The 24,312-nt window shown below is 43.7% G+C and overlaps 1 protein-coding gene across 1 annotated transcript in view; it reads right to left on the bottom strand.

Annotated features, from left to right (window-relative positions):
• Nucleotides 1-24,312, bottom strand: part of FOXN3 (forkhead box N3) — a gene marked incomplete at its 5' end in the record, with an annotated part of 167,491 nt that overhangs the window by 102,463 nt on the left and 40,716 nt on the right. The window contains one exon of the mRNA XM_008580787.1: nucleotides 13,684-13,748. Coding sequence (XP_008579009.1) covers nucleotides 13,684-13,748 — 65 coding nt within the window. The remainder of the gene's footprint in view (nucleotides 1-13,683; nucleotides 13,749-24,312) is intronic.

The raw sequence follows: 24,312 nt of genomic DNA, 5'->3' as shown, positions 1-24,312 counted from the left end.
AAAAAACAAAGCAATGGACACAAAAAGGTTAGGTTACATATGCAAGTATATATAGCTAGTAAGGGGAAGGTCAAAGCCAGAGTACAGATCTTTCTATTTGACTCTCTTTCAGCTTTATTTTCATGATAATTGCTATTATTCATGGCTGTACAGAACCGCAAGGTCTCAAGGCATATATGGTGGTGTTGGTCAAGTTACAATAATTTCCTAGAGGCCCAGAATCTTAATGATGACATTCACCTTCCCTGGCAGAATGGGGATTACTGGAACAGACTGCCTCAACTAGACTCATTGGTAGTGAAGGAAGATGGGGGATGGGACACAGCTGCCCCTTACTGCAGATTAACCTTGAGCAGCCAATCTCAGGATCTTCCCAAACCGCCCTTAACACCCAAAGTTTACTTTAAAGTTTTACTTTAGGGTACAAGATGCTTGGATAGTTAGCTCAGGCTGCCGTAACGAAATATTACCGATTGGGTGGTTTAAACACCAGACTTTTATTTTCTCACAGATCTGGAGGCTGGAAGTCTAAGATCAAAGAGCGGGCAGGTTTGGTTTCTCCTGATACCTCTGTCCTTGGCTTGCAGATGACTGACTTCTTGACTTCTCGCTGCATTCTCACATGATCCTTCCTCTGTATGTGCACATTTCTGGTGTCTCTTCCTCTTCTTATAAGTACACCAGTTCTATTAGATTAGGGCTCCTCTCTTATATCCTCATTTAATTTTAGTTACCTCAATGGCTCTGTCTCCAAATTCAGTCACATTGGGTGCTGGGACTCCAACATGTAGATTTTGGGAGGAACACAATGCAGTCCCTAACAGTGAATTACACACACACATTTCACAAACTTTCACTGATTTCCTACAGTGTGGTAGATACCCTGCAAGGTGCTGGGGATAAAGACGAGAAAACCTCCAGCCTCAAGGAGACTACAGTCTAGCTGGGAGGCAGAAGTGAAGGGATAACTGGACAGCCTGAGTCGTTCAGCCATTGCAGAAGGGCTCGGATTCTGGGGGAAGGAAATCAGGAGTCATGGAAGACTTTGCTGCTTGTGTGGTGTGAGGCTGCTGCGGCCACTTCTGCCAAACCGACCCCGCTGCACTGCTGGACGTGGTCAGCTGTGTGCTTCTCAGTCACAAGGTCACATCAGGCCCCCAAACAAAAGAGGCACCGTTACGTTCACAGCAATTGCAAGGACATTCATTTAGCCAGGTTCACAAAGTAATGAGGCCGTACCACAGGCCCAAGCCACGAGGCGGTGCACAAGCAGCACATTAGCACGTGATGCATATGTCTTTGACAGCAGAGGAGAAATATGATGAACCAGGATGGGGATGGGAAAAGTCACCATCTCCCTTTAGGCAGCTTACCTGATTCCTTACAGAAGAGAAGACGGGAAGATGAAAGAAATGCGTGCCTGGCACAAGTGTGGAGAGATTCTGGTAAAGGTAGAGCTGAGTGGATTTGACTCTGAGCAGGGGAGGATGGCTGGAGAGTGGGTAGCTGGTGCAGTTTACATCTTACGTTTAAATCAGGCCTATGAGGAAGGGTGAAGAACTAACCGCTGATATCCATAAACATGGGGCCCTACTGCAGATGGTAAGCACTGACTCCCTGATCTCAGTGCATGGTGCTCAAGACCCTTGAACCGCAGGGCTCACACAGCCAGGGCTGAGGCTGGACAGACACACAAGGAGCTGCACTGACTGGGGGAGGGGACAGTGGCTCATCAGTTGGCCCAGGCAGGAGGTGGAGGCCAGGAACCAGGCCAAGGAGGGAGGTGTTAGAAACTCAGATCACCAGCGGCCTAGGACGCCTTTGCGTTTCTCTCATTACCCAATCTACTCAGGAAAAATAATAATCACATCTCAAATCAGTACAAATTGAAGAGTAATTGAGTAATGAAAATCCAGTTCAGAACCAAGGATATAACCTCTTCAATCTTACTTGCTAGTTCCCAACATCATTTTTAAAATTAAGACACCTCTAATGAGACTCAAAATTGTTCGCAATGAATCCAAAATATAGCCAAGGGAAGCTAAGATGCTAAATGAGAAAATGTGCTCCATTTCAAAAACTATGGCACCATGCGTGTTTTGGGGGTTGGGGGTCTCAACGGCGGTGGATATAGTTCTTCTCTCTATGAGGCCATTTAACTATAAATGGCATTTGTTGGACATGTGAGTCAATGTACTTGGAGGAAACGGGGGATTGCCGAAAATAGCTTTTGTGCCACAGACTTGAATTTGGCATTTGAGGGACTTGGCTTTGAATCCTGACTCTGACGATCCCTAATAACACACATACATGGAAACATACATGCCCCTACACACACATAGAGCTACACATTTGATGACACATATACACATGTGCTGCTTAGCTTGGTCCAATACTCGACTTTCAGCTTCTGTCTCTTCATCTGTGAGATGAGGAGGATACTACCAACCTCTCAAGAAGTAAATGACATGATGTGCAATGCAAGCCAGTGCTTCATGGCTCTACCAGGTGTGTAAATGTTAGGTATTATTATTATTATTACTATAATCCTACCTTGCTTAATCAAGTCACCATCTCTGAAAAGCTCTCTAAGCTCACTTTTCATTCTTCCAAGTGACAGCCAAACCAGTGGGCTTCCTAGGACAAGACAGAGGCTGAAATTTCATTGACACACAAAAATCATCCGTGATATACACTTAGTTTAACTGATACTGTTCATATACAGATGCTTTGTTAGTCAGGACTCTGTGCTGTACACAAGAAAAACCCAACACAAGCTGGCTTAAGTAAAAAGGGGAATTTATGAGTTCACCTAATCCATCCATGGGTAGGGCCGGGGCCAAGCAGTTTCTTGTCTCTGCTACTTTGTGTTGGTGACATTTCTTGTACATCAGTGGATTCTACACGGAAGGCTTATGACGCATGCACATTCTTTAGAGCTCCCAGACCAGAATGAAAGTACAGGTCAGAACCCTGGCCTGGACTGGGCCATGTGTCCATCCCTCAACCAATCTCTAAGGCCAGGGAGTTCATGTAGAAAGCTGCACTTCCCATTTGGAATATATGTTGGAAGTGAAGGGGGTGGGACAGGCAGTGGGTCCCACAAGAGGAGAAAAATGCTCTGATATGGCTACTGGTACCCATGTGAACCACTCCAATCTGTGACTTCAACAGCTGCAAGAGTTTAAAAGTGAAAACTTCATTCATAATTGTTTCATTTCCAAACCATGGCAAAAATGTAGAGACTGAAGTCTCGCAGAGCCTGAGAAACACAGTACACAAATGGTCGACACAGAACTGGCCTATATACATGTCACAGGCTTCTCGTCTCATATCCCAACGTCCTTACAGTATTGCTCAAATTGTGGGAAATGAATCCACAATGAAGATACTAGGTTAGAGTACGTCTACTGGCAGACGCCATCAGGGCAAAGACCTGTAGCTCTAACTCCTCACTACAAGTTGCATCTAATAAGCAGAATCAGACCATCCTGATCATGCCCCATAAAAAATCTCAGCCAACTAATATGTGCTATGGAGAACATGAGGTGGGGGACAAGTTCAACACAAACTCTTTGATGATGTTCTGAAGTTCCTTATCACTGCAAGTATGGCTGTCTGTCTCTCCCTCGTCTCTCGTCTCTGAAACCAGTCTTTGCAAATGTCTCTGGCACAATCAGGGGGACTAAGAGGAAGAAACAGGGAAGCAGATCACAAACAATTCCAACCCATCCCCAAGGAATCTTCTGTTCTGTCACAATTCTGCAGGATCTTAGTCACGCAAAAGTGTCAGGAAGAACAGCTAGTAAGGACTCAAGTTCTGCTCCTCCTGTGGGTATCCTGTGGGTATTTGCCTTAATGTTATAGGAGTTTCAGAGAGAGTGAAAAGCCTTAAACATGCCTAACAGTATAACTTCAGTTCAACTGGGGACAAATTGTTTAATGTTATCGTAGTCTTATCTGTTGTTGTCTGGGAATGGAAGGTACCAAACACCTTAGGAAATTGCAGAACACTGACAGCAGAAATGCTATCATAAACACAGTTAATTTTATTTATTGAACAACCAGAAATCACCAGGCACCGTGCAAGACTGTACATATGTTATCTTTTAATTCTCACCAAATCCCATGAATTGCTTGGGGTCACTCGGCTAGTGGATGGCAGAGGTTGGCCTTTGAACCCAAGGCCAGACAGTTCCAAGGTCTGTACTCTTCTCTCCCAGTCACGCTGCCTCCTCTGGAATAAAGTCAAGGGCAATGGCACCTACTCCTGAAGCACCTGCTAAGTGCTAGGGATGCTACACAAATCTATCATCATCATCAATCTTCATAAAAATTACAGCAATCTTACAAGATTGATATGATTTTGCATTTATAGTAGCTCAAAGAGGTTTATAAAACTTTTCCAAAGAAGTCAGACAGCAATTAGACAGCCAGGCAGGGAATGGACTCAAGTATACCTGATTTGAAAGCTAAGGTCCCTTATCCTGTGCCTGCATGCCATCATTTACAAAGGCCAACCAAGAGCTGGGTGGATGAAACACCAGTGAAAGAGGGGCAGGGGGAGGGCAGGAGAGATTTATTCTGGAGGCTCACACTGGGCATGACAAAAGCCCGAGTGCATGGGCCACATTCACGCATGCACACGCATGCACGCGCACACACACACCCACATACTCCCAACCTATCACGTGCACTGCAGCAGGTACTCCCCGGAAACTCTCGGCCACACCTTCCAGTCGTCAAAGGAACCAAACAAGAACACAAACTTGACCTCTTGCAGTTTATAGGTGGATCCTTTTAAGTCTACTTCTGAAACTGTAATGTGAACAGCTCCCTCAGAATATATTCTAAAAAATTCTTTTTTCATAGTTAAGTCTCTTGGCAATGGTAGAAAAATATTTCTAGACTTCCATCCAAGCACGGTTAAACAGAACTTCAAGGGGAATGACTTTTCCAATTGTATTTTAAGGCTGAGCACTTTGATAAAAGCAGGCTCTGCAGTGTGATATGATCCAAGGTTGTTTAATCATTATATTTTATAATTTAACTGATACAATTTCACAGACCAAAGAAACATTTTAAAATACTCAAAAATTAAACTATAAGGAAATATTCCTACTGATGAATTATAATTGATGTAAAATTATCTCTATCTACTAATGTAAAATTCACATAGACCAAAATAAAATATTCATTCTGTTAAGGGGCAGGTTTCTCTCATTGTATTAATCTTTGAATGACTAATTTTAGGATTTCCCTTTTTCTCTACTCAATCTTTAAAACAGTCATGTGTGGGATCAAGGAGGGGAAATGAAGCACCTTAATCACGTAAATGAAAGAAGACAGAATAAGGATTCATTTCCATCTTTTTGTCTTGTCACTGTAAATTGCTTTTAAACTTTACTACAGGATTCTCTCCCAGGCCAACTCTGCAAAACACTATAGAACATCTAAACATCTAAAATGGAAAACGGTTTAGAAATATTCATGTCATTTTGAACCAAAGATGGGTATGAGTCCAGGTTTCTGACCTTGGCTACGTGACCTTGAGCAGGACAATGGCTTCAGCCTTCATTTTTCCTACCTACGAAAGGGGAGTAATAATGCCTAATGCATAAGGCTAGTATAAAGGAAAACAGGAAGAACATAACCAGCCAGACACAGAAGGTCACACACTGTACGATTCCATTCATATGAAACGTCCAGAATAAGTAAATCCACAGACACAGAAAATAGATTAGTAGTTGCTGGGGGAGGGGAATAAAGAGTGACTGCTTAATGGGTATGGCATCTCCTCCAGGGGTGAGGAAACTATTTTGGAACCAGGTAGAAGTGATGGTTGCACAACACTGTGACTGTACTAAATGCCACTGAAATGTACACTGTAAAATGGTTAACTTTATGTTATGTGAATTTCACCTCAATTTTACAAAACTAATAGGTATTATTACATCCAGATGGTGAAATTATGAGTAATTTTTATCTTCACCTTTATATTGTTGTTTGTTTTCTATAACAAAGATATATCATTTTGATAATAAAAACAATAGATGTGATGGGGTAGGGTGGGGATAATCCTGACAAATTCAAAGAGAGAGAAAGGGGCATGCAAAACCACAGATCTCTGAAATATTTTGCTAAAACTTGCCATAGATAGGCTTCTGTGAAGGTACTTCCAGCCTCTTCCCTTTTTCTGTGTCTTTCATGTCAGTAATTTCCCCCAATTTCTGACAAAGTTGCTGCTTCTTTGTTGCTGTTGTTGTTTTTAGCAGCTACCATTGCTCTTCCAACGGTAAATCTAGGTCTTCAATATAGGTCTGCTGAACCTCTTTCCTCTTTTTCATTCTATATAATCCTGAAAACCTCATCTATGCCTGTAACTTCAAGGGTCGTTTCTGGATTAACAACTTCCCAAACTTCCTCTCAGCTCTGACTTCCCTCTTCCAAAGTCCAGCCTCAGTTTCCACCTTCTACTGGACAACAGTTACCCTGAAACATCAGATTCAGCCCATACGCACCCAGCAGGTGCATGGCCTGGAGGAAGCTCTCAATAAATGCACCCAATTTCATGTCACCAATCACGCTTGTAACTCCCTCTGACATCTGTTTCTGTTCACTGGACTGTCATTTTCTCAGAGTGCAACACTGGATTTTCATTAAAATCATTACTACAGACAGTGGCAGAGAGAATCACTGGACTTAAAGTCAGGAAAATATAGGATATCTAATGTTTTCTCAGATTCCATGCCAAGCTGTAGCCACTGGGTAAGTTGGGGTAATTGTGGATTGGGCAAATTTGGTTTCTCAAGAGACAGGGAAGATCGGAGTTGACCAAAAGCTTCTTTTAAAATTGCATTTTTTTATACTTTTAAACTAACTTAAGAGCATTTTCCCAGGGACCACATAAACCCTGAGAGATTAGAAGAGCTGAACAGCACCCCTTTAAATTTGCCTCTGACTGTAGGCAAAAACAGCCAGCTGACTTCATTAGTGCAGTTACATAAATATCTTTACAAATAACTCAGTGCTGAACAATAAGACACATGATGCCAAGAAAGAAGGGCCCCTCCTTTAAACCAAAGGGCATCTGTGGGCCAAAAGAGGACAGAAGGCAATTAGGACTTGGGGGGGGGGATATAGAGAGTTTCTTTTTCTGCTATTACTAAATTTTTTAAAAATGGGTGTGCCTGGAGGCAAGAATCAGAAGATTTATGCATTAGGTGGATGCCCTTGTTTGCAAAATGGACAAAAGAGTCAGCTTGTGGAGCAGATTAGATGAAAGAAGCCAAAGTGCCAGGGGCTGCAAACTCTAATCAAATGGGAGAGCAGTGCATGGTGGAGGGGCAGGTTGTCCAAACAAAACCTGTGATCCGCGGGCTTTTACAGAGAGAAGTAAAGAGTGCCTGGGACTAAAGACCAGAGGCCAGACAGGGGAGTCCAGGAGCGACATTCTGGTTATCTCAGAAAGAAAACACCGGTAGGGCAGCATTGAGAATGAAAATCACGCAAAAGAGAGGAGTTGGGAGAAGTCTCCTTTGAAGAGTTTTGGAACTTTTCACCTTGAATACACCTACCAGGATTAATGATCAGAAACCTCAGCCGTGAGACATTAAAGGCTGAAAAACCTAGCTTTTATGGAGCATTTGCGAGGTGCCAGGCACTGGACTGGATTTTTCACATTTACAGCTCTCCTTTAATCTTCATAAAGATGCTAGAAATGGGGCCGGCCCGGTTCGGATCCCACATACAGACCGGTTCCCGCTCACTGGCTGAGCGAGGCGCGGGAGCAGCACCGAGGGTTGCAATCCCGTTGCCGGTCCCGGTCTGGTACAGGGGCGACACTGAGGGTTGCGATCCGTTGCCGGACACGGAAAAAGACCAAAAAAAAAAAAAAAAAAGATGCTAGAAATGCATCTTGTAGCCCCATTTCACAGACAATCAAAACTGAGGCCCAAGATCAAAGAGCTGGTATCCAGAGAGGAAGGGCTTCAACCCTGGGTTGATGTGGTGCTATTCCTGTGCTTTCCTCCACAACTATCCATGCACCTGCTGTGTACGTACACTTTTAGAGTTCGGGGTACAGCTCAGTATTTGTGAGCTGGGCGACTTCTAAAGGAAGCAGTCTTATTTATAAGGAATCAGTGGAGTGTGAGATGAAGAGATGAACAAATTCCTTCTGGTTTGTGTATAAATCAAACAGGATCTGGTCATCCCTAGTCTTCTCCCCATTCTGAGAATTGCCCCAGCAAATGGACGGATGAGAGAAGTTTCAGCAGGAAATGCAAAGGACACAAGGAAACCACTTTCAGAGGATTTTAGCCTTATTTTCTGAAGATTCAGTTCTGTAAAATGTTACAATAGTTAACCTCGATTGAGAATTTATTGTGCTTTATTAATATGAATTCATCAAATCTTCACAAGAACCCCAGGAGACAAGCATTATTATTATCCCCGCAGAGAGGTTAAGCCAGTTGCCCCAGAAGCCAAGACGGGTTTGTTTCCAACTTGCCCGAATGTATAATACGTATGCTGCCTCCCTAAGTTCCACGAGACCTTTGAGAACCATCTCATTCGAGGATGGGGATCTTCCGCCAGTTGTAACACCCTCTGACCTCTCCTTGGACCCACAGCAAACACAACTGGCTGAAGGCAACACTCTTTTCCCACTGAGGCAGAGCTAAGCCTCAAAACCCATTTCGACTCTTTTTTTAGGGAAGTTGCTAGAATGGAACAGAGCTGGTACTCAATAGGGAACCTCTGCCTTCCCTGAGGTCCACTCCCTAATTTACAGGTGAGAAAAATGAAGCCCTAGGGATGCCGTGTGACTTGCTCAAGGTCACAAAGTTTACCAAGTGGCAGGGTTGGGGCCAGAACCCGGGTCCACCAGACTTATAGTCTAGTCTTCCTTCTACTATAACTCGTTCCTGATACACTGAGTACGTGCTCGTGAGCCTTCCATGGCATGCAGTACAACCAAAGTGAGGTATCTCATACATTTTAGCAGTGAAAATACACAACAGAGTTATGGGAGGGGTAAGGCTAGAGGGTGGGTGACACACAATATGAGTCCCAGGAATGTCCGTCCATGAAGCCAACCTAGAACACGGGAAATGGGCAGCCCCCAAAGGAAGTCATCTAACAATCATCATCAATGTCACACACGTGGCATGTGCATTTGTGCACACGGAGAAACAACACGCATCTGACAGCAGAAGAGTGGTTTCCCTTTGTGATAGATACATGCTTTTGGGCCAGAGGCCCCACAGTCCTGCTCTGCACACTGTAAATGCCTTTAAGGATTTCTTTCCATTTCATTAGCTTGTCCAGTGGGTTGTTGGAAATGAATGGAAAGAAAAATCTGTTAGGCATATTATAGAATTTATTTTAATTCTACCATAGCATCCTAGGGAAACAGATTTTGGTAATAATTAGTGGCCCAGTACTGGAGTGAGGGAAGGCCAGAAGGGTGGCAGTGTGTCAAATGAGTAATTAGGAAGGTTTGTAAAACTAGTGGCCTCATAGGTGCTGGGCTTCTTAGAGCAGGTGGCCCGAGCAGCCATGCACAAGAAGGGCTAGGATGAGTGGTATGACCACAAAATCGTGGAGAGGCCAGGCCCTGGGTAACTGCAGCCTAACCCGGAGTCTGACACCGGGATGTATAATAAAGAAATGTTTGCAGGTGGGGTGGGGTGGTGGGCCCGGGGAACGACACCCAGAGGAACACTTGGACATAAAAGTGGACCCAGACGGGCAGCTGGTGCAGAGTTGTAAAGGCACTGGCTTCTCTTTGAACAAAACTCTGTGCAGAGCTCTGAGATCTACAGGGTCCATGAAGCCGAAAGAGCTGAAATGGAAGATAAGATCGGCAGTAGCCTGTAGCAACTTTTAGTAGATGGTATGAAACTGACAAGAGCAGAGATGCCATACGTCGTTCTGGGATGAAACCAGAGGGACCAGAGGAAGGATCAGACCAGGGGTGAGGAATGTCTTTAATTATGAATCACGGACTCATTAAAATAATTCATCCGAGGGTGATGTTTAAATAAAGTAACTTCATTTTAAGTTTGATGGGTGAATGGAATGAGGGGGTGGGAGTTTAAATAAAGTCATGTTTAAATAAAGTAACCTCATTTTGAGTTTGATGGGTGAATGGAATGAGGGGGTGGGAGTTTGAAAAAAGGAAGATATAAAAAAAGACTTTACTCTTTTCATTAAGAAAATAAGAGATATTATTAAACTAAAAAAAATAAATAAAATTGCATTTCAAACACATAGAGACCATGACACAGAGACACATGAATACATGTAGAAGGGACCGTCAGGGACACCTGTCGACCCTGTAGGGCTCTGAAGAAGCCACACTCTTCTGTGTGGCCCTGCCCTGGGTCCCCTTTAAACAATAGGCTTGTGCCCTTCTGATGCTCTGCTTGGTTTCTGTTATACAAGAACTGAAGTGCTCTCTAGTCTGCTAAAATTGCTAAAATACCAAAAGTGTCTCTAGCAGCCTAAATGGCATTTAAACTAAATACTGTGAATTGATGAAATGACTAATTATGTTAAGTACCCAGGCCTGGTGTAATCCAAACCAAATCTTCCCCATTATCCTCAAAACTGAGAGGTGACTCAGCAGCCCCTCCTGCCAGTGATTCTGAACCAAAACACAGGCGCCACACTTGACGTCCACAGAGGACCTCGCGTGCTTCCAGTTAATTCTGGCAATCGGTTTTGTGCTGGAAAAAATAAATGTACTATGTTTCTGCTCAGCAGCTTATAAACCAACCACATCAACCAGTTGCCCCATTATGTCATTTTGGTTTCAACTTCATTTCGGGTTTTCACTTCCACTATTTCCTCTTCCTACGCTACAACATTCTTCTTGAACATACCTTGGGGCACATGATGTCACAATCCCAAGGTGTCGTGAAGCACTCATGTTCCACACCAGCTGCACAAAGTCCGACTGCTACGCTCTCTGCGATGCTGTGTCCTCTTGCCCCTTCTTGCAAGGCCATTTTTTTCCTACTTCCACGTACCCACATCTACCTGTTTCTCAAGGCCTTTCTCAAGGCTCAATTCTCTCAAGAAGTCACAACTCCTCAGCTCCCACCTCCCTGACAAAAATCAGTCTCCCTCCTCTACACACCAGGACCCATCTGCTTATCTTCCTATCCTGCACTCTTACAGTCTCAAGCCCGGGGGCCACTCCATACAGCAGGTTCTCTCCCACCTCTATGCAGCCTGGTTCAGCCTGTCCTCGTCAGCCAGAACTCGAGGCCCACAGTTAGTCCGGCTTCCACATGCTGGTCCCCGGGCCCCCAGCATCTTAAAGAGGCTCCTGCATCACCCCACATGACCAAATTGCACCTTCTCCCTCAGTCCTGGGCACTGGGTTCTTTAGGGAGAGGCATCCTGGTTCTGCTTACCCTCAACCCCAATCCCTGTGGCTGGAATCTATTAATAGAGTCCTTTCCTAGTCTGATTACCTAGAAAAATGTCCTTTTACTTGCTGTAGGAAAAAAGAAGGGATGTGTGCATATTTTTGAAAATGTAAAGTATAAAGATGAGAAAGTGAGCATAAATTAGGTATGTTTTCTTCTGCTTGATTCTAAGTTAAACATTCCATGGGCATGGCTGGACAGTTCCCTTCTCTATATACTCCTATCTTTATACAACTTTTGCCTGTGAACATTACAACTTCTTGATGGCCCAGTACTACCCACCAAAGGAACACAAAAATAGTAATTAGGAAGAACATCTATGTAGTTTGAAAAATCTTATCACACTAATAAAGTTCTCGACGACGCTATACAGACACAGAGGAAGAAACAGCACACAAAAAATTAATATTAACAAATCCCTGCCCACACTCCCAAACTGTCAGCAAGATTCTTCTGATTTTCAAATGTATATATATTAAAAAAATAAGCTGTACTGAATTAGATATGGATTCAATGAGCATCTGAAATCTGTACTAGTTTAATTCCCAGGGCCTAGAGCAATCAGAGGAATTTTTAACCCTATCAGGAAGAGAAAAGAAATCTATACCCATGAGATAGAATCTCATACTGTAATCACTCAACTTCAGAGACTGTATTGATATTTCCTTCATGTTTTTACCTCAGAAACAAACAAAAAAACTAATATGCTTAGAGCAAATCTTACCTAATGTGGAACTGAATGAATAAAAATCCTATTAAAAAAAGGCTCTAAGAAAACAAAATCCCTTTTCTCAAAATAATTCAAACATGAATTATATTCATATCATTGCTATAGTTCTGGAGGAAAAATGAAGATGTGCATAACTTTGAAATTCACTTGAAAAAAAACTCCCAAAGGCTGATGATAATCGGTTTCCACTTATATTATCTGAGGGGAGAATAGATTCTTTAAAATTATGTATTAATTTTTGAGAGGGGAGGGAGTTCCTTTTATTTTCTTAAATATTTAGGATATCTATGATGGTTATTAAAATTAGGATTATCCAAACTCGAGTGCCTGCATTTCACCTGTACCAAGCCAAAATGCAAAGAAATTCTTCAGCTCCCAACTTCACAGGCTATTAAAAAGACAATTTTAAAAGACCATGAAATTGTGTGGCCTACAAAACAAAGAAAACATGATCACATCTCTCACAATTGTTTGAGCTACTCTCGAAACCTGAAGATAAATGTCTCTTTTCTTAACGAGATTTATATTCTACCTCATCACACACATGGTTGGCCCCCAGCATATATTTTTTAAGAGAAAGACGCTAAACAGCTCTGAACTAACCAAAAGGCACTAAAACCCCTCACCATGAGCCCAGTGCAGTTCTAAAGCTCTTGGTACACCAAGTCCATCCGCCTTTGGCCAGCTGTGTCACTCTGCCTCCTAGACAGTCGACAGAGGGTAAAGGGGACAGAAAACCGGGAGACCCTTGGGAACCAGTCAATTCTGGTTCATCTACAGAGTGGATATCCAAAACAGCCATCACCCAAGGGTAATATCTAAAAGTTATCTAGCATGCATCATTTTGCTATTTTTAACTGTTTATTCTTCTTTAACTTTGGCTATTTCCAAAGAAACTTAATAGCAAAAGCAGAGATGAAAGGCAGTTTGAATTCCTTGAGCACATTGGGTAGGAACCAGCACCAGGCAGCTGAGGATGGGCTGGACAACAGGAAGGGTGTCCCCCCACAAATGACGCTTGGAGGGGCAAGTGAGGGGTGACTGTACTCCCAGCCAACCTTTCAGGCACAGTCAGGGGAGAGCAAGGAATGCATCCACCTCCACGATGACAAAAGTGCCAGAACACCCATCCATCCCTTGTCAGCCCAAGCATTTGAAATACACGAAGGGGTTTGTTTTTATCAGCCCAGTTTATGCTGCTGTTGCACCCTAATTGCCACGTAATTCCAGTTTCACCAAAGCAAGCCAAACACTTCTGGAATATGAACAGTGATGACGGGCCAAAGAAGCAGTCCGCAGAGGCCTGGTTTCAGACTCACACTGCACAGCAACCAAGAGACTTGAGTAGGAAGAAAGAAAGAGAAGTGGACAAACAGACCAAGCCCACAACAGTCACACTTCTCCAGAGAGTGGCCACTCCTACACAGGACAGACGCTCCTGCGTGACACCAAGCACAAAGGGGTGGTGAAAGGGGGGTGGAGAGAGGGAAAGAGGTGCTCCTAGAGACCTACCTTGGAGAAGGGCTCCGTTTCTCTTGAAGAAGGTACTGCCCGGCCAGATGGGTGGACCTGATGTGCTGAAAGTGAAAAGAAACAAGCATTAGCGCACGTACACGCATGCACCTGCGGCCCCTTCTCCAAACACTGCTCAAAATGGCCTCAGAGTATTTCTGCAGCTATGCGTCTTTCAAAACCGTTAGGGTTGTTTTATTACAAATGGCCTCGGATTTCACAGTGCAGAATCTGTCTGTGTGAGCATTCTGGTTACTGTCTTGCCCTGCTCACACCTGGGCAGTGAAATCACCTGCAGATAAACAAAATGACAAATTCATACGATTCAACAATTCAACGGTGTAGCTTATAATTTAAGAGTATTAAGTTATGCTAACCTGTTCATAATTTCATGAATTTATGGGGCAAAGAACTCCTATTCATGTCTTCTGAGACCAAGCAGGTTTTCCAACACTTGCTGGTGCCACCCGCCTGTTACAAATGCAAACTTGTCTTTCTCGGCATTCCTACCACTAAATCCTTAATATACAGATATGACCTTGATCGACTCCCTCCCTTTCTATTTTTGTATCCTGTTTTCAATTTCTTGGCTTAAAATGTTGCACTGCATACCCTATAAAACATTTTGCAGATATGTTACCACCCACAGTCTGGTAACAGGAGAAGCAAGAAAATAAAAAAGATCAATATATCACAAAGACACTTACTGCATTTCTAGACAAGCATTTTCACAGTTTTAAGACATCCAAAGGAAAACTTTCTAACCAAGCCAGTCTTAGTAAAATATCCTTAGAGTGGAAAGTAGGTTATTCTAAATCAAGGGTTGGTTTTGATGTTACGAAGCACTTAGTCAAAAATGTGACTTCATCCAACCCAACAGGCAATATAAATTACTTTCATCAAAATAGTACATAGCAGATGACATTGGTTAATGCAATATCAATCACTTTCAGTATGAAAAAAAAAAATTGGTCTGAGTAATACATTTCTAAGTTTGGCAGGTAGACACATACACACACACACACACACACACACACACAGAAATCTGAAGGGCTTATACAATGAATGGTTTACTAGACAAGCAGGGTCTCTAGTTATGCAGGATAGCAATACTGTTAGCAAGGAGAAGAAACGCCAACAATACATCCTGCTGACCGGAATTTCATTACCAGAAGTACAAATGGTATAGCAGGTACAGGAACACATTACATGATTGAAAGGGGTAGAGAGGGATGAAGAAAAGACCTGCAGCATAAAAAAAATACTATTAAACATCAAAATAATGTCAACTGTGCTAGAAAACACATACTATGAGCTTGGATGTTAATGAACCTTTTTCTTTTGTTTTGGGTCCACTAGATTAAACTTAAATGAGAATCGTGCATCTCAGCTATAGTTTTTCCTGTAGCTCTGATTCTCAGCCCTGGCAGTTGTGGCCTTGGAGTGGCCAGGCATCACACAAGACAACAGCAGGTCTGATTGGGGTCTCAGGGCTGCAGGACGATGGAAGCAAGCTGATTTCTCCTACATCTGATTCCTATTCTAGTCTGTGTGGGGGCTTTTAAGGCTCAAAGTTGTATGAAGAGTAATGTGCATTAAAATGCTTAAGATTATCTTTTAACAACCCCAGCAAGATCTCAGGATTTTACCATCTAATTTTTATAACAAAGCAAGAAACAGCAAGCTGGCTGTTGCCAATACTGAATCACCTGATTTATAAAGATATTTTAAAACTGAGGACTTCATTATAGAGGGGTTGGTGCTTCTGGAGAATTCAATAATTGAGAATTACTGCAGGAGCCTGAATATCCAGCTTACTTCCTTCCAAATCTCCTCTTTATCCTGACCTTGATTTGGCTGAAAACTGAGTAGACTCCAGGGATGAAAAAAATGTGGGGAACTGGGGTTAGATAAATCCAGCGGTTTAGATAAGGAACATTCTCTGTGCAATAGAAATCTACCTGAAGACTTCTGCAGCATCCTTTGAAAACACTGAAGTCACCGACCACTACTCTTCAGTCTTTCTGCTGTGCTGTCCATCTAAACTGCACTCTAGCAGTGGAGGGAGATTTGGGCTGCCCCCTTCTCTTGCCCAGCCCCCCACCATAACTGATGAACTCACATGTGATCTCTTTCAAGCTCAGGATAAGCCAGTTCCTGCATCCTAACTGCAAAGCTTTTGAGCTCAGCCCCATATTCCACACTCTTCTTTTGGATGGTCCCTCAAAATGACATCTCCTGCTAGAAGATTCAAGAATTTATTAAGCCCCTATTGAGAACCGTAGCTGGCATTGAGAAAGACGGGGGGGGGGGTTTAAAAAGCCCTATTTTATGACCTCCAAGAACTTACTGTCCCACTTTCCTAGCTCCAAACTCCTATGGTTCTATCATCTCAAGAGACAAGAAATGCCTATAAAAAGGCTAATTCCATGGCTCCAGGGGCTGCAGGTTGAGGAGGAGGCAAACTTGACTTTTTTTCCTCCATCTGGAGACATCCCTGGCTGATTAGTCTTTAAAGTTCAAAGTTACCTAAAAATACACATATATGAAATCACTTAAAAATGTGTATTAATCACAGTAATTCAGAGAAGAAAGTAGTGGTTGAAGTCTTTGGAGGAACTGCCACCCACCCACTGACGTGGTGAGTCAGGAGGAGTGGAGGGTCATGTAAACCTCAGTGACTTGTGAATGGTCACTGCCGTGAAACATGGCCACTAAGACCCCCTTCAACCCTGAGTGAATTTTAATCACCTTTCAATGGTGCTTACATTGCTCCACACTCGGATAGCAAGTTACCATTTACTGAGTACAGTAATTAACACTTTTCTATGGGATTCTCCAATTCTGTTGGTTGGACAGGGCAGAAATCACCCTTCCCATTCTACAGATGAGGATACAGAGGTCCTGAGACGTGAGGGGACTTGTCCAAGGCATCACAGGGCTAGTTCGTGATCAGCTCAAGACCAGACCAGGGCATCTGGCACCAGCCCACTGTACCACAGAGACACACATCAACAGCCCCAATTTCATCTCTAATCTCTGGCTTTCCTCTTCCAGTGTTCCAGCACTAAACTCTTATCCATCTTTCCCTATGAAAGAAGGCTGTGGATGGTATTTTGTTAGGAATCTCTCCAAGGCAAAGTCCCAAGCTAGAAAAAGCAATCAGACTAACCATATGTGAAAGCCACGCGGGCTCCTATGAGCAGAAACAATACAACACTGGTGCCACAAATGTCTCATTTCAATAATGCACTAACAAAATCCCATGACCTTCAGCAGTATGAGCCAAACCAACTTTGTGACAAAGGAAGCAGACCAACAGGTTAAGAGAGCCTTGCCGCCAGAAAGGTGGTTTGTGAACTGGCATTTGAGAACATTGATCCAGCTAATCGTTAAGACCAGTGCTGAGCCAGCAAATCCCACGATGAGCGATACCATCCTGAACCATGCACATGGGCGTCCGCCAGAGACTCAGTCATCCCCTGGGCATGACACTCTCAGCTGCATTACCTCCACCTCTTGCGGGGACACCGAGAGTCAAAAGTTCTTACAGCCCTAAGGTGGCTCTTGGTATAATAGTGTGATCTGTCATGTGTTTTCTGTACACCCATGAGCTTTAATCATTGTGAGAACCAGCTGGGATGTAATCCGAGACCCTGGGAGGTTTTGGCAAGACCCACACCTGTATTCACCAGCCTGGACCTTCTGTGGGTGTAATGAGAAGCAAATTTAAAAAAACACTTGTTTTCTAAGAACCCAGCTGCCAAATGTGAACCGCTATATTTAAAAGAGAGAAGAGGACACTATCACATGAACGAAGCTTGAGAAATAAGCTAAGAGAAATAAGCCACAGAGAAGTCAGAGAAACAAGCCAGAACAAAGAGGACCAACACTGTCTGATTCCACTTATAACAGGCACTAGAGTAGTCACATTTGTAGAGAAAGAAAGTGGTTGCCAGGGGCTAGGAGAAATGGGGAGCGGGAAGTGGTCATTTAATGGGGACAGAGTTTCAGTTTTGCAAAATGAAAAGAGTTCTGGAGATGGGTTCCACAACAATGTAAATGTGCTTAACACTACTGAACTGCACACTTAAAAAATGGTTAAGATGGTACATTTTATGTTATGTGTATTTCATCACCATTTAAAAAATCATTTTAATGTACAAAAAAGGGAGGTAGAGAAGATGGGAGGGAGGGAGGGGAGGAGAGAAAGACACACAGTGTGGGGGGAGGAAGAGAGAGAAATAAGGGAAAAAGAGAGGGGGGGGTAATAGGAAGGACTCTGGAAGAAGAGTACGGAAGCCTAAAGAGATTTGGGCTAGGAAATAAGGACCAACTCACATGCTAAGTCTCTGAGCCTCTCTTGTAGCTAGCTCTCTGTCAGCATGGTCCACAGCACACGAAAAAGCAGAAAGCCCAGACCACCAGGGGGAAAGGAAACAGATATAGCGAGACCAGCCCATGCTAACTTAGTACGCATGGAGGCCAGAGCTTGCCCACTACTCTTAGGCAACTGAGCATAGATTCCCAACACATTCTCAACACTGGAAACGGTGAGTGAAGGAAATCCTTCTGTATGTGTGACATCTACCACAGGACTGTGTTTTCCCAGGAATAAAATACTCAAAAGCAGTTGTAATGAAGGGGGAATTACCCCCTGCACCCCCCCATCCTTGGAATTCTATTGTTTTAACTTCTGTGAATTAGCACCAGGAAATAATAGAAAAATATGACCTTCACCATACCCTAACACAGACCCCTTGGGTGAAGGATGCCAGTTGCTGAAATTTGGAATGCAACAATCAGAGCGGCCTGGACAGAGAAACACGAGTAGGAAGGTCTCGCGTTTCACAAAATACCATTCACAACTTGAGAAGCATCTCTAAGAGCACAGGTGAAAGTTCAGCACTCTCACCACTTTCATAAATTTCCAAATTAAAAAAACTTGAGCATCTTGGCACTTGAAGGAATCACAGAGGCCACTCCGGTCCAATCCGAGGTGTAGTGGGCAGAGTGCAGAATTTGGACTCAGAAAATTTGTCTGTGCAAAACACGGGCTGAAGGTCTTTCAACTTGTCAAAATCCCAATTCTATGCCAGCAAACTGGGGGCAACTGATAGTATCTAGTGTGCGAGAATGCAATGAGAAGACGGGTATAAAAAAAGATGTTCTGTATATTGCAAAAACCCCAGTGGTAGTCCTGATTACAAGAAAACTGCAATTCAGAGAAGTTGAGTGACGTGCTCAAAGCCACACAGTGACGCTGTGGCAGTCTGCAGCTGGGCGTCAGCACTTCCTCTTGTATGCTGTCAACTCTCCCAGCTTGGCTCTCTTCTCCATTCCTGTGATGGATGAGGTAACTGCACTTCTCAAATTCCTCTTTTCTTTAAGGATGCTTTGAGATCTTCTCATTGCAAATGTTTCTCAGTCCAAAGTAGTAATGAACAGTTTCTAAAAAATCAATGGGCTGGAAGCAGCAGCTTCACAGATGCCACCTACTCTAAAGAAGTCTAAAAAAAGATGAACTCCAGGTACAATTCTGTGTAGATCCTAACTGGCAAGCAGCCAAGAGACAGAAGAGACCAGGTGGAAACCTACCAGGCCTGGCCGGTTTTCAGAGGCTGACAGTTGCAGGAAGGCATTACTGAAGCGATCAGACAACCACCACCTGGGACCAAAAAATGGTAACTAAGAAAGCGGCAAGATTGTTCTGAGGGCAAAACACGATCATGGTAAGAACAGAATTGCTGCCTACCTCAGCCAAATGTTACGCCTGGAGACTCACCCTGTCTTCAACAGGATCAGCCCACAAATATCTGTGTGCTTCTTACTATACTGAGGCCTTGGGCATGCTGGTGGCAGAAATGGCTGTGAGATGTGACAGATGGGCAGCTGCTCAGCACAAGACCCACTGTATTATTTTAAATGTATCAGCGTTTCACAGTGTTCCACAAAGCAGGCCGAGAGGTTCAGGGCTTCACTCCTCGAACATGTTTGAGAACTTCCATCAACCTACAGCAAGGTTTCTTAACCTCAGTGTTACTGACACTTGGGGCTGGATAATTCTTTGTCACAGGTGTTGCCCTGTGCATGGCATCATGTCCAGCAACCCACTAGATACCAGCAATACCCACCTCACATTGTGACAACCAAAAATGTCTCCGGACATTGTCTTGTGTCCACTGGGAGATAAAACTGCTGCAAACGAGAACCTAACTAAGCGGGCCCCAATCTTCTCTCTGCATCTCAGCAGGCAATATCACCTCCTTCTTTCTAAACCAGAGACATGCCATCCGCATAAGCTCACTGTCATTTCCACCTGCACCTGTGCCCTCTTCCTCTCCATAGTAACATCTTTCCTGCCTTTGTTTCCCTGTGGCACCTTTCCTCCCTCTGTCACCCTTGTCTCCATTCACCCTCCCTTCTGCCAAAACTAATAATTCCTTATCTGAACCATCGCCAAACATCGACTGCCGTCCAAATCCCCCTTTGGGCTCCCACAACTCTGCCCTGCACTGACAAAGCCCGAGAGCACAGCTTCTACTCCTGCATGTCACTGCCTTCCTGGACTGGACACAATCCTCTTATGGTCAGAGGTCTCCAGACACCTCTCAACTTCCCAGCCATTCAGGGGTGCCATGGTTTGAATGTGTCCCCTCAAAACTCAGATGTTAACAAATGTGACAGTGTTAATACATGGAGCCTTTAAGAGGTGATTAGGCCGAGAGGGGTCCTCTGTCATGAATGGGATTAGGTGCCCTCACAAAGGGGCTTGATGGAGGGAGTTCACCCCCTCTTCACCATTCCACCTTCTGCCATGTGAGGACACAGAGTTCCCCCCTCCAGAGGATGCCACGTTAAAGGCACCATCTTGGAAGCAGAGATCAGATCCTCACCAGACAACAAACCTTCTGGCACCTTGATCTTGGACATCCCAGCCTCCCGAACCGTGAGAAATAAATTTCTATTGTTTATAAATGACCCGGTCTGTGGTACTCTCTTACAGCAGTACAAACAGACTACGACCACACTGGCTTAGGGGTCCACCCTACTCCAGCATGACCTTGTCTTAACTAATTATACCTGCAAGGGCCTTATTTCCAAATACGGACATATTCTGAGGTACTGGAGATTAGGACTTCAGTATATGAATGAGGGGGAAGGGGGCACAATTCAACCCATGACAGCATCTGTGGCTGTCTCCCTTCCACATGGTATTCTCACTCCCTGCGACACCTGTGTTTTTTCTGAATCCCAGCACCTACCGCAGTGCTCTGAACATGGCTGGCACCTATCAAATGCTTGTTAAGGGAAGAAAAGTTAACATTTTAACTCCGCATTCTTCATAAAACAAAGCAGAAGAAACAACTTAGCCTTTGGAGATCACCTGTAAAATGCTCAAGTTCAAGATGCTGGAGTCTCTACCACTTTCCTCGCCCACACCCGTCTTCTGCCACCCATTCCTGCCAACCCTTCTTTCCGAGGTCTGCACTTGTCCTTCTTTTGTGTTTTGAATCTGCATCCGAAAAGGTCTCCCACCTGCAATCTCTCCCCTAGGGGCAGTCCGCCCTGCCCAACACCTCCGCAACCTCAAAGCACGGTCCCCTTGGTTTGCAAAGTGCTCTCCAGGAGGTGCCTAGAGTGCTGTCAACGGAAATAAGGGGACCAGTGTCAATAGAGCTCCTGCCCCAATGTCAACAAAACACCTCATTTTTCATGTGTCTTACTGAGTTTCCATGTAATGTTTCATTTGAAAAGTATGGTGGCTACAAAAGTGTGAAAGCTTAAAGGGCACAGTCACACTCACTCAGTTCTCTGCCGCTCAGAAGCCCTCGTGTTCTTTCCCAACATGTTCCTCCTGCTCTCCAGTATGCCACCTGACACAAGTCTCCAGAACACACAGATCCTATACATTTCTAGGGCCCACCTGAGACCATTCTCTTCCTGTTCTCTTTGTCTGTTCATGTACCACCCATCCTTTAAGGTCCAACTAAAATCCTACATCTCAGGGAAGCTTTTTCTGGCCACTCACACCTTGAGAGCTCTTCCTCCTCTCAATTCTTCTGGCAATTACCACCTATACAGCTCCTCTGGGATTGCTATGGGTCATATCTGTCCCCCAAAAGTTCATGTGCGGGCAATTTGATCTCCATGGTAACAGTGTTAAGAAGGTGGGAAATTCGATTATGGTATTTGAAAGCTGGGGCCTTTGAGAGGGGACTGGATTGTGAGGACTGTGCTCTCGTGAACGGATTAGTCCATTCATGAGTAGTGAGTTACTGGGTTATCAGGGAGTGGTTCTGATGGCTGCATAAGGAGAGAAAGTTATCTCCCCTGCTCATGCCGTGCTCACCATGTGATTGCCTGCACTGCCATGGGACTCTCCCACCCAGACGAAGGCCTTCATCAGATATATGTTCCCTGGACCTTGGACTTTCCAGCCTCAAAACCTAAATGAGATGAATAAATGAAAACTAAGTGAAATAAAGAAATGCAAGAAATTTTATTTCTTTATAAATTACCCAGTTTTCAGGTGTTCTCAGCAACAGAAAACAGACTAATACAGGGATTAATCATACTCTGCCATATTTCCCTATTCTGATGCCTTAATTCACTTTCCACAGGTGTATGTGTGTTGGGAAAATAGAATAATTTAATCAGGCCCTCTCGCCTTGGGTCTGGTTGTGGGTGGTACGGCGCGTTCTTTGTAAATAAATTGTGTGTGAGTAGAGTTAGTGCGCCTGTGTGTTGCAGCCACCTTGGCTGGCATCTAGTGCCTTGGGTGTCTACCGTGTGCGGCCGTGCTCTCAGACCTATGGCTCCAAGGACCTTTTTGGCCAGTTACCTAGCTCACAGAGTGGTGTGTGAGGGGTCTGGGGACCCAGCCTGGCACGTGAAGGGTTTGTGACCCAGTCTGGACAATAGGCTTGAGGGGTCTGTGTGAGCTCCAGACCTAGCCCTAGCTCTACAATTCGCCTAGTCTGCAGGATTACGGGCAGGTAAAAGAGCACTACAATGTGTGTCTCACCTTACCATGGCAGAAACACCACATGGGCAGAAGGTAACGGTGACTCCCCAGCCAGAACTTGGTCAACTTCACTGCACATAGAAGATGGTTGTCATTATTTTACTAAGCAATTTTGAAAAACAGCAGGAATGCTACCTGTACCTCCCACACAGAGTTATTTCAAACATTAAGGATTTAAAAAAATCTCTTACAGACATAATTAAATCTCTTACAAAGGAACTAGCCTATATAGTAATGTATGTATCTTCTTCCACTATCATCATCTCAAATAAAAACCCAAAAATATTTTAAAATGGAAGCAAAATTATAAATCTTATCACTGATGGTAAGTAATAGGTTACGTAATTTGGATTACTCTTTTCTGTGATTTCTTGATTACTCAGAAATATATAAATAACTAGATAAGCACATGCATATTTCCGATAATATGGAATGCATGTCTGGGTATATATTGAAAAAATTCTGCTTAAAACCATGGCCACAATTTCAAATGCATACAGCTCATGATACATCTTATGAACAGATGCAAAGGTGTTTATCATTATCTTTGTGCTACACAGTTTCTAATTTTACATATGAAAACCAAGGCATCATTCAGCATAAAGTACATTATTTGCATGATATATTTGCATTTGTAAAACATCCACATTTACTTTTACTGCTTAATGGGCCCTGGTTTAAATGGGCCACTCCATATAAATGGAGCACACTGGTTCTCAACTCAATGGTGCTGATAAGAAAACTACTCCTTTTAGATGCAAATGAACCTACTAATCACAATTAAAATGGTGGAGTTGAGGAAAGCTGAGCAGCTGTTCCAGGAGCTACACGTCTAGGGCCAGTTTGGTTCTAGTTTAATCTCAGGAGCAGCCTGGGACTTCCCCAGAGGACGTCTGCTCAGTGGCCCAAGGGATAGACTCAACTTTTCCAAAGAGGCTGGGAGACAGGAGAAACACCTCTGGAATCTGGCTCAACTGTGCAAGTGTGGCCAAACTTGTCTATAGGGTCAGATTTTAACCAATCTGGTTCAAAGGACATAAGCTGAGTACTAGGAAGGAGGATTGCTTTTGTAAAACACAGAGGAAAGGCAAGACATGCATGGAAAAGTTCAGCAACTGTTTCAGACATCAAAATGATTAATGCCATGAGGTGGCACAAGCAACATCCCACTAAAATGGTGTAGCCGCCATGGAAAACAGTAAAAAATTAAACATAAGAATACCATAAGATCCAGTAGTTCCACTTCTGGATATAGATCCCCCCATAATTGAAATCAGGAACTTGAAGGGATATTTGTACATCCAAGTTCACAGAAGTTTTATTCACAGAAGCTTTATTCACAGTAGCCAAGAGGAGGAAGCAACCCAAGTGTCCAACAATGGATGAGTGGATAAACAAAATGTGGTATATACAATACAAGGGAATATCATTCAGCCTTAAAAAGGAACAATATTCTGCAATACACTACAACAAGGATGAATCTTGCAGGCATTATCCTAAGTGAAATAAACCAGCAATAAAAAAAAGACTGTATGAGGTACCTAGAGTCGTCAAACTCATAGACAGAAAACAGAATGGTGGTTGCCAGGGAATAGGAAAAG

Source organism: Galeopterus variegatus, unplaced genomic scaffold (genome assembly GCF_000696425.1).
Source record: "Galeopterus variegatus unplaced genomic scaffold, G_variegatus-3.0.2 Scaffold2160, whole genome shotgun sequence".
Taxonomy (NCBI): domain Eukaryota; kingdom Metazoa; phylum Chordata; class Mammalia; order Dermoptera; family Cynocephalidae; genus Galeopterus; species Galeopterus variegatus.
The sequence above is the reverse complement of the archived record's forward strand: the minus strand, read 5'-3'. Positions and strand labels throughout refer to the sequence as shown.